Source organism: Aptenodytes forsteri, unplaced genomic scaffold, assembly GCF_000699145.1.
Source record: "Aptenodytes forsteri isolate BGI_AS27 unplaced genomic scaffold, ASM69914v1 Scaffold292, whole genome shotgun sequence".
NCBI lineage: Eukaryota > Metazoa > Chordata > Aves > Sphenisciformes > Spheniscidae > Aptenodytes > Aptenodytes forsteri.
Genome location: NW_008795435.1, coordinates 1,929,145 through 1,945,294, shown reverse-complemented (window position 1 = coordinate 1,945,294; position 16,150 = coordinate 1,929,145). Strand labels below are relative to the sequence as shown.

General features: G+C 39.5%; 1 protein-coding gene across 1 annotated transcript in view; it reads left to right on the top strand.

Annotated features, from left to right (window-relative positions):
- AGMO (alkylglycerol monooxygenase) overlaps positions 1 to 16,150 on the top strand; it is a 193,181-nt gene that overhangs the window by 17,370 nt on the left and 159,661 nt on the right. Inside the window, exon 3 of the mRNA XM_009281045.1 lies at positions 661 to 812. Within this exon, the coding sequence (XP_009279320.1) occupies positions 661 to 812 (152 nt within the window). The remainder of the gene's footprint in view (positions 1 to 660; positions 813 to 16,150) is intronic.

The window sequence follows — 16,150 nt, the reverse complement described above, 5'->3', positions numbered from 1 at the left end:
GCCCTGTAGTCCAGGAACTCAGCAGCAACAAAGGCTTTCCCGCCTTTGCAAATTCATGATTTTTTCTCCCCCTTTCTGGCAATCCTGCCATTTCTCTCTACCAATTGCCCTTTCCCTTCTTTTCAAAGGCACTGGGCTTTGACTCCTCCTGCTGCATTTATCCTCTTTTAAAGTGAAGTTAAGTGATATGCTGAGCAGATCGAGTATCTCACTGCTCCCCAAAGTCCTGTCACCTTCCGTGCCCTTCCTTACAGTGGAAATAGTCAAGGTATTTTAACGTCATACGTTAGCGTTTGAGCATAATTGCTGCTATACTTCAGTTACTTGTGAGTTAGCAGGGATGGGTTTCTTCCAGACTTGGGAGAACAGGAACACCGTACCACTTGCAGAGCACAGGAGTGCTTCAGCCTTTGAGCACGCCTCATGCCACACCACAGGTGGTGAGTGGGTGAGGGCTGCTTTTAAACACCTCATACACCTTAAGCAAAGGTTCCACTGAAGTCAACAGTAGTATTACTTGACAAAGATTGCAGAATTTGGAGGCTGGTTTTATGTGTTACAAAAAGACTCCCACCTGATAAATGGTAAATATACAGTAAAAAGGTTCTGTAATTAAAGTTGACAAAATTATTGATAAAACTTTTTGGATCTCTATTTCAGTGTTTTATTCAGAAGTGTTGACTTAATCAGTTATATCTATGTATGGAATAACTACAGACTCTTTGAACTGCCCTGGGACTCGCCATGGACATGGTATTTGACACTCCTGGGAGTGGACTTTGCATACTACTGCTTTCATCGCATAAGCCATGGTAAGAGTTAATGAGTTTTTTGTGTATTAAAATATAAAATATTTATTTATTAATAAAATGAGGTATTTGGTTTTGTTTCTGTACTTAATCTACTCTAAGCATATATAGCTGCTCTTCTTCCCAAGGATTAAAAAAGATTCACTTTTACTGTGAGAATGCAAGACAGTTTATACATCATACTCTGTATAATAAATGTGATTTTGTGAAAAGAGGGAGTATAATTTTGAAAACAGTATCACACTGAAAGTGAAGTATCATAGGAAAAAATTAGGAAGTGCATAAAAATTTAGGGTTAGTATCCCTGTATGCCTGTATGAAAAACACAGCACAGTGCAGATAACTATTTCAAAAGAACCTCGTGGATGTACAAAATGGAGGGTGGTAAAAAGCAAGGTGGCCAAAATAATGACAGGACAGCTGGCTAACTTCATCTGTTTCTGTGGGTTTTTAAAAATCTTTTTAAACATTCAATCATTGTTTAACTAGTAAATGAATAAAAATGTTTCTATATTTTTTATATATATGGATATACATATATAAATAAGTTATTTTAGAAATCCTGTCTGCAATTAACACTTGACTACGTAAATGCGAGCCTTGCCTTGTTGGTTTTCTTAGAAGTACACTTTTAACTCTACTTGCTTTTATATGTGAAAGAGAAAAAGCACAGTTTAGAAGGGATTTAACTTTTATTTATTGTAACAATGGAGCCCATGTAAATCATGCCAGTCATTTCTGTACATATATATTGTGAATATGTAATAATATCGATCCCTATGTATCTGTCTCATTACATATTTCTGTTCTATAGTGACAACATAATTTTGCTCTACCCTTTTATATCCTATCTGAAAATGCAATAATGCTTTCTGAGAGTCCTAATTTTGGGCCTGATCTAAAGTCCGTAGCAACGAAATAAGAATCTTCTTTAAGAGACTTTGGACAGGGCTTCTCAAGGCAGAGCGCCCACAGCTCGCAATAGCTGTGGGATCTAGTAACGACAGTTTATGTAATGCGCTTTCAGAAAGGGAAAATGTTTTGATACCAATAGGTCAGCGGAATATATGGAAGTAGGTAAGAAAGGAGCCTGAGCGGCTGCGGGGAGTGGGAGGGAGGGAGGAAGGGTCCCTCCCGGGTGGGGATGGCAGGCGGGTGGGCGGGGGCGAGAACAATGCGGGGGGAGCTGGAACAATGAGATGGGGGGGACATCGCGGCTGGGAGCCCTGCGTGGGTGTACGCGAGACTGGGAATATGCTTCGCAAACAATGACATTAACAGTGCTGGCAGGGCTACAGCCTCAGGCTGAGAACGGGACCAGAGCGGGAGGCTATTCCTGCATTTTAAAATAAAAATAATAGCCTTCAAGTGTTAGAAAATCACTAGCCTGGCTGTGCTTTCACTGGAGTCAGTGGTAAAATTCCCACTGGCAGAGAAGGGAGCAGGGTCAGCTCTGTGCTCTCTAAAGCAATTGCATGTATTTCTGTTCGTGCAGCAACTTTGCATTTACTCTTGTCTGTTTTTCTATATTTTGAGAGGAACACTGGGAATCCACGCTTTGAAATTAATCACTCTAGCAGTTTTAGAATTAAACTCCAAACCAATTCTGTCTATATATAATGGATTTGAGGAAATTGCATAACAAAATGCTGCTCTTGTCTTAAGAAGGCCAGCGCTGAGCTGTTCTAGAAATGTTAATTTACTCTTCTTCAGGTTACAGAAATACTGTTTGCTGTTAGGTCTGTGCTAATCAGCAGGGAACTGATGCAGCGTTAGAGAAAATCACTCTAAATGGTGATTTTAACTCAACCAACGCTCTTTTCTCTGGTCAAGCAATGATAAAATCCGTAGCGCGGCAACACAGCTGCAAAAGTCGGCTGCTTCGGAAGTTGCTAAGGAAATTTAAGTGTAGGAGATGCTTTTAAAAAATAAAATGTAAACTCCTGAAAAATACCTTTGCACTTTGAGAAGTCAGGGCACTGGAACAGTCTCTGATAGAAGTGGACAAAACACACCCTTGCGCCTGAAAGTGACAAGGCCTGGTGATTCAGGCTTGGATCCTAGAGTGAAGTTAAAAATTAATAGCACATGTATATCCCAGGAAATTCAAGCTGTGTGGGCTTATGTGTGGGGATGTAAATAATAGCACTAATTGTTTCAAACTGGAAAACTAAAATTCAGATATATTTCGCAGTTGTTTCTTAATACTTGATATAATTTTGATACAAAGAATTGTCATCATCATATAGCTTTTCCTGTCTCCAACCAATAATTTGATAACTCAAACCCCTGGCTTTTTACTACCTTATTTCATGTTTTCCATGCAATAATTGGATTGTCCATTCTGCTGTTTGAATAAATAGCCTGAATCATTACAGATCTTCAAGTTTCTTCTGTAGCAGAAACTCTACTATACAATATCAAGTTTTTACACAGCACTTTGGAAGCTATTTTTTCCTCTTCACTATATGTGTGTAATAGCTATTATCATAAACTGAAGTTATACAGCAACAAGAGGAAGTATTTTTAGGTGTGATCTCATTTTGCAAAGGATAGAGTTATTCTAAGTATGTGCTTGTATTTTCCATTGTTTGCAGTAGCCACTTAAAAGGTAGAAAATAAAATGTTTCACCACTTATTCCAGTATTCTTCTGGGCCTGATCCAACAGCCATGGCAGTCAATGGGAGTACTTAGTTAACCACTGCTTTTTCTCCTGGCGTTTTAATGAATTTATAAATCAATGTAACTTTTCCCTTTGTTTCAGTAAAAACACCCGTTATGGCTGTACTACTAAGGAAAGTAAGCTGTAAAATCACAGGTTTTATTTTAATTTTTTTCAGGGAAGGATATGTGTGGGTTTGAGGGATTTTTAACAGATATTTTAATCTAGCATATGTGGATTACTCCTCAAGTTTCCTCTCCAGGTGCAGAGTCCTTGCAGAGTTACTCCTGCTAGAAAGGGGGATTCGGCGGTCCCAGAGCAGTGCCCAGCCCTAGCCGTGGTGCAGCACGCCCCTCCCCACGCCCTGGCCTCGCAGATACTCCTGTTGCAGACGTATGACAAGGGCAGTAAGGAATTTGGAGGCTCTGTAAAATAATTTCTTCAGCAGCCACGCCTTTTAATCAGGGGAGGAAATCTAGAGACTTCCAGATCCATGCAAAAACAAGAGAGACAGGCTCGTGCAGAGCCCAGGTCCCGTCTGTGGGGCAGCGAGGGGTTTTGTGGCTGACTTGGGCGTGGGGGGCTCCACTGAGCCCCAGGACACCCCTGGGCTGAGCAGGGCCCTTGGCAGCAGCTGCGCTCTCAACCCCACGCCCCGACGAGGGACAGTAAAACTCCGGTCCTCTGTGGAAGGGAGTAGTTTTAAATCTGTGCTTCCCGGTGGGTTGCGTCCTGCAGAGCAGTGTGGTTTTCTGTCAGCCAGGGGACCCCTCCTCTCGTCTTTCAGGCCCTGGAAGAAGCTGTCCAAGTCTGGCAGCCAGCAGGTTTAGAGAGCCTGTCTCTTTTTAACGGCAACTTCCAACACCTCTTCTTTTGTTCTCCTTTACTGCTGGGGAATTTCCATTGCTTCAGTGTCCCTCCCCTCAGACAACCTGGGAGAAGCGAGTTTCCTTCAGCGGGGCCAACCTCCGCGGCAGCTGCATTGTTCCGCCAGGGCCGTGGCGGCCCGTGTCAGCTGCTCACCCCCATTGTCCGCTGGCGGCTTCCAGCCGCCCTGTGGGATACGTGACATGGTCCCTGTCAGTGAAAGGCTGAGCCAATATGTGCTGATGGTTTGAGTTATGTGCAGAGTTCGTAAAATAGACCTCAACTGATAAGTATATTCTCGGCAGATTCCCCAGCTGCTACATAAAATTTTGAGTTAATGGTGTGTCTCTTAATAATTCTGAGTTTATTTATGGTGGATGAGAAATAAGCCTTCTACCACGCCAGGTGTATTCTGGAACAATAGTCTCCGAGCTTCTCAGATTTTCCCATCCCACAGGACTGACCTTTTGGCCAAGGCCAGCTTCTGAAGGGTCAGATGACAAAGGAGAAACCCTGAAAACTCACTTCAGCTTTGTCCCTCAAAAGGCCATGCCTCAGATCTGTGGCAAAATGTCTCAACTGAGGATGTTGAGGAGGTTTATTTCCAAGATTTCCAAGAATTGGAAGCTTTGTGAACTTTTCATCTCCTCTTTTGTGGAATTTTTAAAAAAGGGGGTTTCTCTTAGCCATGACTTACATTGCTTCTGCCTCTTCTCCCAGTAAGCATCTTTTGTTACAGTTTCATAGAACAATTTCTTCAGCAGCAGAGCTGACTTCAGAAGTTTCTGGCCACTCTTTCCTATACCATACTGCAGTTCACCACCCACTCCGTTCTGAAAAAAACCTCCTGCACGGAGACTATGTGCATAGGATCACTGAAACAGTCCATGTTAAAAAACAGGGTTCCATTGGGTTTCTTTCTTAAACAATTCAACTCAGTTCAGTAGTCATGGGGTCAACTTAGCCATGGGGCAGGACATGTCGTCCTGCCCAGTGGTCAAGGACATAAGCAACATAAGACAGACTTGCTAGCACAGAATCTGTGGGATAACTGGAGACTTCAGAGGGAGCAGAGAGGATTTTCTGGGTCAGTAGTGCACAGGCAGGTAACTCTTTTTTTTTTATAAGGAACCAGAGTGGATAAACTGGGACAGGTAGTGTCTCAAGATTCATGCCATTAAAATGACTGGAATGGGCAACAGTAAAACCTAGTCCTACTCTTTCAGCTATTTATATACTTAGTCTGCAATAATAATCCTAATATGTTATCACTTTGAACACCAGTGCAATGCTATGTTCACTGTTGAACGAGGAGATGAGTTTGAGCTTGCAAGCTTGTTAAAGGAAAAGACAACAGGGCTCAGAGTCTCTTCAGCATCTACATTTACTGCTCATCTTTGGAGGGTGTATTGGAATCATATGATCGTGCTATCTTTATTCATCTGACCCATTCCTACCTTTGAAGTGCTCCTTTCATCTGCATTTTATAATGTACTTGTCTGAAGTCAGTATATTAGAATGGACTTCTTAAGTAGATTTTGTATTAAGAATTGTTAGTATATGGAAATAATTTTGGATTTAAAGGATTTCAGATTTATGGGAAATTCATTATAATAGAATGATGTCTGACTTTTGTTATTGGGAACATTGTCAGAGACACAAGGTTTTCTTTTCAGGAAAATGTGTATTCCCCTATAAATACAGTAAATGACAATGTTCTTTTACATGCCAAAGGCTCCATCTGGGGGTCAGGGGGAGCGGGTTGGGTGGTGGTGATTTTTTAGGCTTGTCCTTGCATGTGGGAAAATGCCACTGTTTACCTGACTAGAAATTCAGTACCATATTGATTATCCAGAATGAAACAAATTTAATTCCACCCCAGTGAAAGATAGAAAACTTTGGGAACTGTCAAGTGACTGAATGAAGCTCTGCTCTTTTTCTTGTCACAGCTTGTGTTGATTGCAAAGGGAATTGATACCCAGTGGTTAAGAGAAAAATATTCTCTTCTTGTGAATTTTAGCAAAAACATTTTTTGCCATTCTGTCAGTTGTTTTTTCTTATTTTTTAAATAGGCTTGGGAGAGCAGGATATTAAAATGCTGAGTCTGCTTGCCTCACAAAAATAGCAAAAGCAATAGCTGGTTGCCACATTTTCTGTTCTCTCTTCTGATTGATTCTAGTCTAATACCTGCAGACAGCATAACATGAATTGAAAATAAATAGAGAGTTCATGTGATTATGATTCATTCCCTGCCTTCCAAGTCCACTGTAAATAAACTACATCATTTGTTACTTCTATATGCTTGTTTTTATAACTATATCTTTTACCTTTCTCTTACTTTTCAGAAATAAGAGGTGCTCCTTTACCATATGTAATTTAATTTTCTGAGTGGACACTGAATTTGTAGGAGACCACAGTCAATCTTAGCAAACCAAAATATTGCCATTCCTTCTGACATTTAAATGTATATTTTGGCTGAAAAAGTTCACCTGAAAACTACCTCAGCTGCAATGAGGCTTCCTGACATGGAGTGGTCTAGGGTCCCATAAAATTATAGGAGCCTGCTTGTATTGTTTTCAGGTTGTTATTGTTCATAATAAGTTCCTGTTGTTTGAAAGACTGATTTTTTGTATACTGGCAAGAATAATGTCCTGATATGAGGTGAGGTTGACTCATTTAGTCTGTTAAATTTATCGTGGCACATGCAGGTATCACAAACCCCTTCCTGTTTTACTTTAGAAGCTGTGAGATAAGTGACTTTCTGAAAAATCTCCGAACTCAGAAGATGGAAGTAAGAGGAAATCCACTAGAGAGTTTTTACTTAGTTTTAATTTCTGAATATCCAAAAGATGTTTACGAGTGAATAGATTTTTCTAAATATGTGAAATGCCAGAGGTTACTAAGAATGATGGTAATAACAAATCTGATAACAGGTTGGACAGCAGACAAAGTGATCAGCCATGGATTTTTGGCTCTTTAGAACTGCTGTAGGAAGTGCTCTGGAGTGGGAATATGATGTAGCGAAGGGTAGGACGTGGCTCATTGCTATAGGTGAGGAATTAAACTCCGTGGTCTGGGTTCAACATCTAGTCCAAGAAGACATAAGCGGCTTATCTTTGGATGATGGAGGGGTATCAGGAGAAAAGTCACTATACACTTGCCATGATTCTTGTAGGTTTTCTGTAAATATCTGGTAATTGCTTTTCTTTGCCACAGAATACTGGGAGAGATGAATCTCTGTGGTTGTTATGAATTAGGCCTTGATGTAAGTATAAAAACGATCTTTTTTTAGTTTGTTTTTTTTTATGATGCCAGAGACAATGTATCTTTTAAATATCATGAAATTCGTATTCATGAAAGCATGAGCTGACACTGTTATGACACAATTTTTGTACCAAAAATTCAGGTGATAATTCCATCTCCTCTCACCACTGTTTATCTTTTCTCAAGCTCCCACCATGAAGAGATCTGGCAAGCTCCCCGGTACAAAATGAAAAAGAAACCATATTCCTCCATTTTCCTTGTTAGTTGTCTTTTCTTATGCTTGGGAAAGGGGCCAGCACAAGGTTAATACTCCTCTTAAGTATCACTCAAATCCTGCTTTGAGGATTTACATAATACATTGGTGTTCTCTAGGCTCTCTATATAGACATGCATTAACTAGAGGTACCTATGGGTGTGTACTGGGTAGAATCTCATCTTTTTCCTACCTGCAGTGCCTGGGTTGTTTCTGAGTGCACAGACTGGGGAAAAAGCTCTGGATCTGCTTGCACAAAAGCAAGTTTGTAACATGCTTTTACAGTAAAACATGAGAAAATGTAAAATAAATCTCCTTAAATATTCAAAGCCGTGGGGAAAATCTCTGTTCTCTTTCACCTAAATTTTTCTTTAAGGTGGTAAAACCTAAACTTTCTGAAGCTTGAAAGGAATTCCAAAAGTCATTTGTGAAATGACTCTCTTCTGAGATCTCCAGGAAAAGTGCACAGTATGTGGATTAAATGAGAGGTTGTAATGAAGAAACCGATATGTCACATCCATGGCTGTTGTGATTACAGTCATGCTCCTGGCTATTAAACTAATCTGATAGAAGTGTCATTGCACATGAACAACTTAGAACAGTATCTTATGGGATGAAGTGGGAGAAGAAATTTTGCTATAAATTAGCATGGGTTGACCATTCAAAAAGACAGTTCATATCCTTGGCTAGTGTAGCCCTCTAGTCTGCACGTGTGCATTTTAAGCAGGGAAAAAAAATAATCCCTTTTTAGTCTGAGTGGAGACATGAGTATGAAAGCATCTAACTCACTGTGCAGAGAAACAGTTCATTTGACATACTTTTCCAAGTGTGCTGCTGAAAACCAATGAAATGGTGCATAACACTTGTACTTCTTAAGGTATTATAGAACACATAGTAAAATGTGAATTATCCAAGTTTTGAAGTGAACCTTTTTGCAGTTAGTGAGTGTGGGAGAGGAGAAACTAGTTCTTCTGCAATAGTTTGAAGATTTTATTTTTATGGGGTTTTACCTGAGAAAAGGTTTGAAATAGTTCTATTATATACACTATTTGACCTCCTAAATGTTATAGAACCACCTTCAATCAGGTGACTTCATCAGTTGAAGAGAGAGACTGTGTGTTTGGAAGTTCAACTACTTGTTCAAGGAAAGCAGTGCAACTATGTCTGCCTTCTCTTCCATTTTTGTTTCTGTCTTAAACTTTGAATATGTATCTTATGCTAGAAACATATATTTAGAGTAAGTGAAAACCCACCTGAGAATACATGTTTCCCTTGATCTAATTTTAAGCCATGTTACTTACTTCAGATAAAGGCTTCTTAGTAAATTAGAGAGAAACATAAAAATGCTTGCTGATACCTATTTCCTGAATAAGTAGCACACAAATCACTTGATCCAGGCTCATTTTAAACACACTTCTTTCCTGAACCAATTGCAATGACTTTGGAGATGCTAGCTGTCTGTTTCTGATACAGCAGCTTTGCACACTGTCTTGCTAGAGGGCTTTGTCCTGGGCTGGAGGGATGTTTGAAGAGAGGCGAGGTTCATTTTTATGTCCCTTCCATGTTTTGCCAATCTATTGAAATCAGCAGATCAGCGATAACAGGTACCAAATGTAACAACAGTTTTTAATTTGTGATATGAAAATGTGACTGTAAGGAATTAGATTTTGAGTAAAAGCACACATCATGTTATTCATCAAACGGCAGCAGTGGTAACTATTTCTTGTCACTAAGTTTTATAGTAGAAGCAGAGGCCTAGAGAAATAAAAGGCATTGTTAAAACAGATGGCCCATTGAGATGCTTGTGCTTTTTCTGTTACAAAAAGAAGTTGTTTTTCTCCCGCTGTGCTAGTAAAAATTGCCTGGTCATTATTGCTCTGTTTGTCGGTCTGTATAGTTTTAGCATGCGAAAGAAATGTACAGAACGCTATCTCTCTGCATCCCTGCTCTGAAGCAGCACTTTCGCTAATAGGCACTATGAAGATCTATAGTACTTTGCAATTTCAAACAGCTCTTTTGAAATTTCTTTTCAAACACTTTTCAAACTGTGCAGAATTTAGCTTTGGAGCACCTTCACAGTCTACTTACAGGGAAAGGTAAGGTGGCTCCTGGGGCACGTATGCGGTTCTGTGGCTGGGGAATGCGGAGCATGGATATGGACCCTGCTCTCCTCCTGGGCAGATGGGTCGCTCTGAAGGCCTTGGGCTTGTACTTCTGTTCCTCAGCAGGACATTGCTAAACCCTCCCATTTCTGGAATATTAGGACCAAGGACATATCAGAAATATCATTGTTATTTTCATTTCTTCCAAGGGCACATGCTCTTTATGCAAATTTTTCTGTAATTTAAATACAGTTTTCCAGTGTGTTTCCATTAATACATGTGTATTTTATGCAAGTATACATAGAGAGAAGGTTTGGATCTCAGCACTGGATGTTGGCCTCTGGGCTACTTATTTTGATGGCTAAATGGGAACTGAAGTGTTCAAAAAATTTATTTCTGTTTCTGGTAAACAAAAACTGTGGATAATCAAATCGTATTGGTATGTATGCATGGGGAAGTGCAAGGTTTTGTAGGGTCCAGGAGAAGAACTCTTGATTCTACCTAGTTTTTAACTTCCCAGAAACTCTTACAAACTTTTCTTCTTAAAAAAACACGACCATGCTCAGCCTCTCTGATGAGGACAAGTAAGTGGCAGTCATTACGCAGACTGTCAGTAAAACAGGGGGAGGGCATTGCTTCAGACAATGCAGAGCAAGCTGGGCACGTGAGCTTGTAAAACTCGAGTTTTAGCTTTAATAAAATTAGGAGAATTCCTTTCTATTTAATGAATGTGTATCACAAATATCACTGTTGTTCTAAGAATACCTTGCCGTATTATAGTTGTAAGTTCAGCAGTGGCAAAGCTATTGCTAAGTGTAAAAAGGGAAGTGCAGACTCTCAGATTGTAATACCACTATGACATGAGACATGTTTTCACAAGGAATCATTTCAGAAATCAATGACATCATGCTCATGCTTTCCCAACTGGAAACTGGCCTATTAAATTGAGACAGAAAAAAGTATGATTTTTTTGATTTTACAGCACAGTGGTGTAAGGAAAGTGTATGCTTTATATGTGCATCATATAGTTTACATACTTTTATGTTTTCTTTTATTTTCTTTTAAATTATAGTCACTATTAACACATATGGATGCTGAGATCCTAAAACGTTTGTAGTCATAAAAATAAAATCTTACCTTTTTTTTAGTAAGGTAACCTATAGTGTGTTACAGAAATAAAAATGAGTTTTTCACCCAAAACTGTCTTTTAATTTAATACACTTTTGACTGGAAATTACCTTCTGCTTAAAAAAATAAATAAATAAATAAATAAAAAAGAACTGTTCCTGAGTTGTTTGTTGCCTGGAAGTGATGTGAGGCAGGAATGAGCAAACCTGTCAAAGTAGCTCTCCAGTCTCTCCCACTATTTGCAGCTTTGCTCTTCTCCTGCTCTCTCTTATCCACTCATTCTAACGTGAAATTCTAATTTTTTTTATTATAAATGTTGTTTTGGTACCTAAACATATATTTTATTTGTTGATTTAAAGTTGAAAAATAAATCTAAAAGTATTACGGAGAAATGCAGAGTTAAGTATGTAAGCTTGTTATATCATTAGCAGCTTCCCTTTTACCATATGGGTAAAATGAATCTGAGTCATGAATGCTTTGCACCATTCCTATGGGACAAATGGCAGCGTGCAAAGTGCCCACAGTACACACATAAAATAAATTCATACTAAATGATAGAATTTTAAGAAGCCATAATATTAATTTTTGCTCTTTTGTCTTTAAATATGGGTATGATTTTTAAGTTATCCTCTCTTCTAAGAGCACTTCAACTTCACCAAGCAGAGTTAAGTTGGAAAGCATGAAGCTGGTTCAAAGAAATAACAAAGGAGAAGTGAGTGCAACCTCAGGTAAACAACAGACTTCAAAAAAACTTCATTGCATAGTTTGAATTCTTTATTTCTTGTCCAAAACATTTTGCTATGCAATTTCAGATTGGATACCAGGATGGTGATTTGGAAAATTTAAAGTCAGCAGTAGCTTTAAATTACTGAATAATAAGAAAAACTAAACTCATAATTAGATTCAGAAATGATTGACATTTTCCTTTGCTAAATATGTATCATCTTTGGTACTCACATTTGAGTCTCTTAGAGTCGGGGTTTTCATAGTTAAACTGCAAAGTGTTTTGCAAAGGAGATGAGTTTCACTGTGCCCCTCTGTAAAATAGGGGAAGGATGGTACAGGCACATGAAGAGACTTTCCTAGAACAGTGGCAGAGCAAGGGACAAACTCAGGTGTTTGTCTCCTCAAGCTGGTGCCTCCAGTCCAAAGGCAGTGCTTCCATTACAACAATTCTGCAAGTGAAGTTGTTTTTTTTTTTTAATTTAATTTTTTTTTTAAGTTAATTGATACTCACATTTCCTGTTTTGTGACTGTCCCAAATCTGAAGTTTAACTGGCATAAGTTTTGCTATACAGTTTATTCACAAATTGATCTGTATTCTTATTTGTGATTTGAGTTGTTTCTTCTGGATGCATATAACACTTAAAACAAAAAAAGCCTGTCTAAAGATGTAGGATATTTTGCATGCATTGCAGATATGACCATGTAATAAATACAATTGCATATGTATGCTCCCTGTGGCTACAGAAGTACATATTCACGGAATAAAAACCACAGTCAAAGGAATCCAGACTGCTTATTTTTATACTTACTGATATCCCAGGGAAAAAGGTAAAAAGCAGTTTATAAAACCTGGACAAAAGAAGGATGTAACTTTTTTTTGTATTCCCTTGGGCTGCATCTCAGCTGAAATAACTGACAGTTTTTGGACTTACCGAAGGAAATGATGAGTGGAGATAAATATCCAGATGTTTGCTGGCCAGATGTGTAAGGTTACGTTTTGGAAGGCATGAATGCTCTACCTGTGTCTTCTGAGAAGGAAGTTTTAAATAGTAAACATGCTAAATTTTTATTTCTGCAGTTTGGGGGGGGGGAGGGAAGGGGTTCAGAGTAAAACTTTTTGTTTTGCCTTAATCGTGTCTTAAGAACAGATGCAGGTTGTACATGCAAATTTGCACGGCATACAAGTGGGATTTTTTTAATGGCCATTATGTCTGCATGGCTAACTTAACACCCTTTGTGCATTGTTTTTAATTTAAGGGAGATGCAGCTTATGGAACTGTCTTAATTTTCCAGCAGTAGGAAATAGGTGTGTCAAGTCTTTGAAAGTTTCCTATTTTCTGTTCCCATGTTTCAAGCCGCTTATTTACAACAACAAAAAATTTAAACCTTGACTTTTTCCCCTCTTTCCCCCGCCTACGCTAGTCTCTCCCTTCCCCACCTCACATACAGGTCTGCTTCTTTTCAAATAAATTGTTGGAAGCGGCTGCCTGCTCATACAGCAGCACAGCTCATCTCAGCTTGTGCTTGCTCTCAAACTTGGGAAGAGGAAAGAAAAGTCTTGTTAAAGTCAAGTAAATAACTTAGCTGCTAGGCAGTAGGAAAAATATTGGATTTGATTGTGTATTATTCCCATATGGGTGAGATATATTTAAAATTGAAAAGGAAACCAGCTCCCTTAAAACTTAAAGGGGCAGATTTTCAAAAATTGGCAGCCAATTTTCACCTATAATTGTACTTAATGTGGAAGAGATTTTCCTCTGCTGATGAGGGATAAGAGGGTCTTGCCACCAGACTAGCAGTGAGGCAGAGGAGGCCCCTTCCAGCACGTAGGTGGTGTTACTGGCCAGATCTTTCTGTCCTTCCTTGGGCTAAAGATCTCCCATGGCCCGCAGGGCCCCGGAGAGGCGGGCGAGGGCTGGAGCCTGCCCCAGTGTATGGGAGGTGTTGAACTCGTTTATGTGAACTCCCCACTCCTTTAGGAGCTCCAAAACAAGCATGTCAAGAGTGAAACTTTGGAAAAAAACCCCACAAAACAAAACAACTTTTAAACGGGGTTATCCTTCTCCTGGGCAGGCAGTGTTGCAGCATGTTCCAGCACTGCAAACTCCCTTAAATGGCATGGCCTGTAATTTTAAAGGGAAACAGCCTTGAAGGGTTTTTTGATTATTGTGCTTACGTAGACTTGTTTTTGTGTTCCCATTCTGCCAGTGTGTAAACATTAGAAAACATAACCACCGTATAATTACAGAAGTCCAGTCTCTTCCTCCATAGAAAAAATAAAGAGCTTCCAGAAATCCTTGTCTCAAAGACACAGGCTGTCCAACCCCAAATTTCTTCAATGACTTACTCATTTCTTCCCAGTTGTGTATGAGAACAAATAGGCTCGGGAGCATGACCTGAAGATCGGCCATTGCAGGCACGTAGAAATAGCTTGTTTCAATTTCAGTGTAATCCTCAGAACGTTGCTTGGAAGTGTCAGGTGCTCAGGACAAGGGAAGACGTTAAAAGGTGCAAAGAAAGTGTGGAGGTATCACCAGATGCAGTACTTGCTGTCACAAGTGTTTGCATATAGAGAGGGAAGGGGAGCGGTTAAGAGGAGAGAATAAGGAAGAGGGAGGGAGAGTGACCATGAAGAAGTAGTGATTATAGAATCCTGGCCCTGGGAGTTCATGAGCTGCTGCTCCCCATGAGGAGAGAATAAGTTGCCAGGCCGTGGGAAAAACCCCTTCAGCTAAAGGTTGGGTAATCAGGGTGGCACTTGGAAGCTGCCCTGGTCCATCGCTGTGGTTATGGTGGGCACCGCAACGCCCCAGGAAGGCAGGGGTTCTGGACCCTGCCACCCACCTGCTTTTCCCACTCACAGCTGCTGTTTCCTCATGCAGGTGGGGGGACCAGAGAACAGAGTGACAAAACACGTAGTTCAGATTTTCTAGTAAAACTGGCTGTTTTTCAAGCATGTCGTGGTGGCTTATCTGCATGTGTTGCCGGTGCTGCCAGGTCTTGCAATATTATCGCCTGTCTCAAGAACTTTATTTGCGGTGTTGGTTTTGAAATAATTCTGAGATTATTTTTCTTTGGCTTTGATTTTTGTGCCTATAGGACACATTTGCTTTGGTTTTTTTCTGCATCTTGGAGAAGTGAAATCATTTTATAATAGCGGAAAGGGTCTAGACTACAGCAGTTGAAGCACTAAGAGAAATTTTAGGTATCGCAACAATAACTGTACAGGAGGAGAAGACTGGGGCAGGCAAAGTGGTGTACATTCAGATAGGAAAATGCTATGGATCTGCCTGTGTGAGTGGGATATGGAAGCACCACTGAATGCAGAGGAGAGCATGGGGAGGGCTGGATGGAGCAGAGGAATGTGGCAGAAAACAGTAGGCATTGAGGCGGGATGGAGGAATGTACGCGTAGTCAGGACAAGTTTAGGAAGAGTGGTCTGAGGCTAAGGGAGGAAATTTGTGATGGATAGATTTATGGCTACTGCATGACAAAATTGAGGGATAAAGCCCTGTCAGCAATAGTAGTTTTTAGTGGATGAGTTGGGTAAAATTGTCCTCTACTCTCTGTTATAAAGGAAAAAGCAATGGCAAGTGCTAGAGAACTGTATTTTTATGTATATTATGTATATTTTTTTGTATATTTTTTATCTCTTTAGAGATATCTAAGATTTTTCATTTGCTTATGTTCAATAAAAGGCTGTATTAATATTTTTTAGTTATATATAGATTTATATCTATTAGTCGGGTAATACAAGCATCCCTTGAGAGGTGCGCTACTGAGTGTTAATATAATTGCTGAAAAGTTTCACACATTTTTTTAGTTGGGAATAATATCCAATATGTAGTGTCTTTTGTGTGAGGCAATAGCACAACATTTTACACATTAATCAAAATAATTCACAGAGCTTACTTCATCTTCCACTCTAGTAGGATATGGTTACTACACAAATAACTTTAGGACAGGAAGTAAGAATAATACTGTAATTAACTGAAATTGCAGGGGAACTTAGGTAGTCAGAATGTAATTATGCAAGGCAGAACTCAGTCAGGAAACAGGATTAACTTTCCTGTTCTTTTGAAAAATGCCAGATGATTGCTAATATTTATAAATGGTTTTTACACATCAACTGAATGATGATGCCTGTGACAGAGGAGCTGCCTTTAAAATTATGCTAAGCAGTTGGTTCCTCTCTGACTCAAGTGATAAAGATGCTTCCTTCAGAAGCAGCTGTTAAATTTCCTTCTTGCAAGATAGATTTACTTAACAGTGTCACATCCAAACATTGGCCCAATCTTTATTAGTTTGTCAAGACTAATTTGATTGCAGTATATCCAA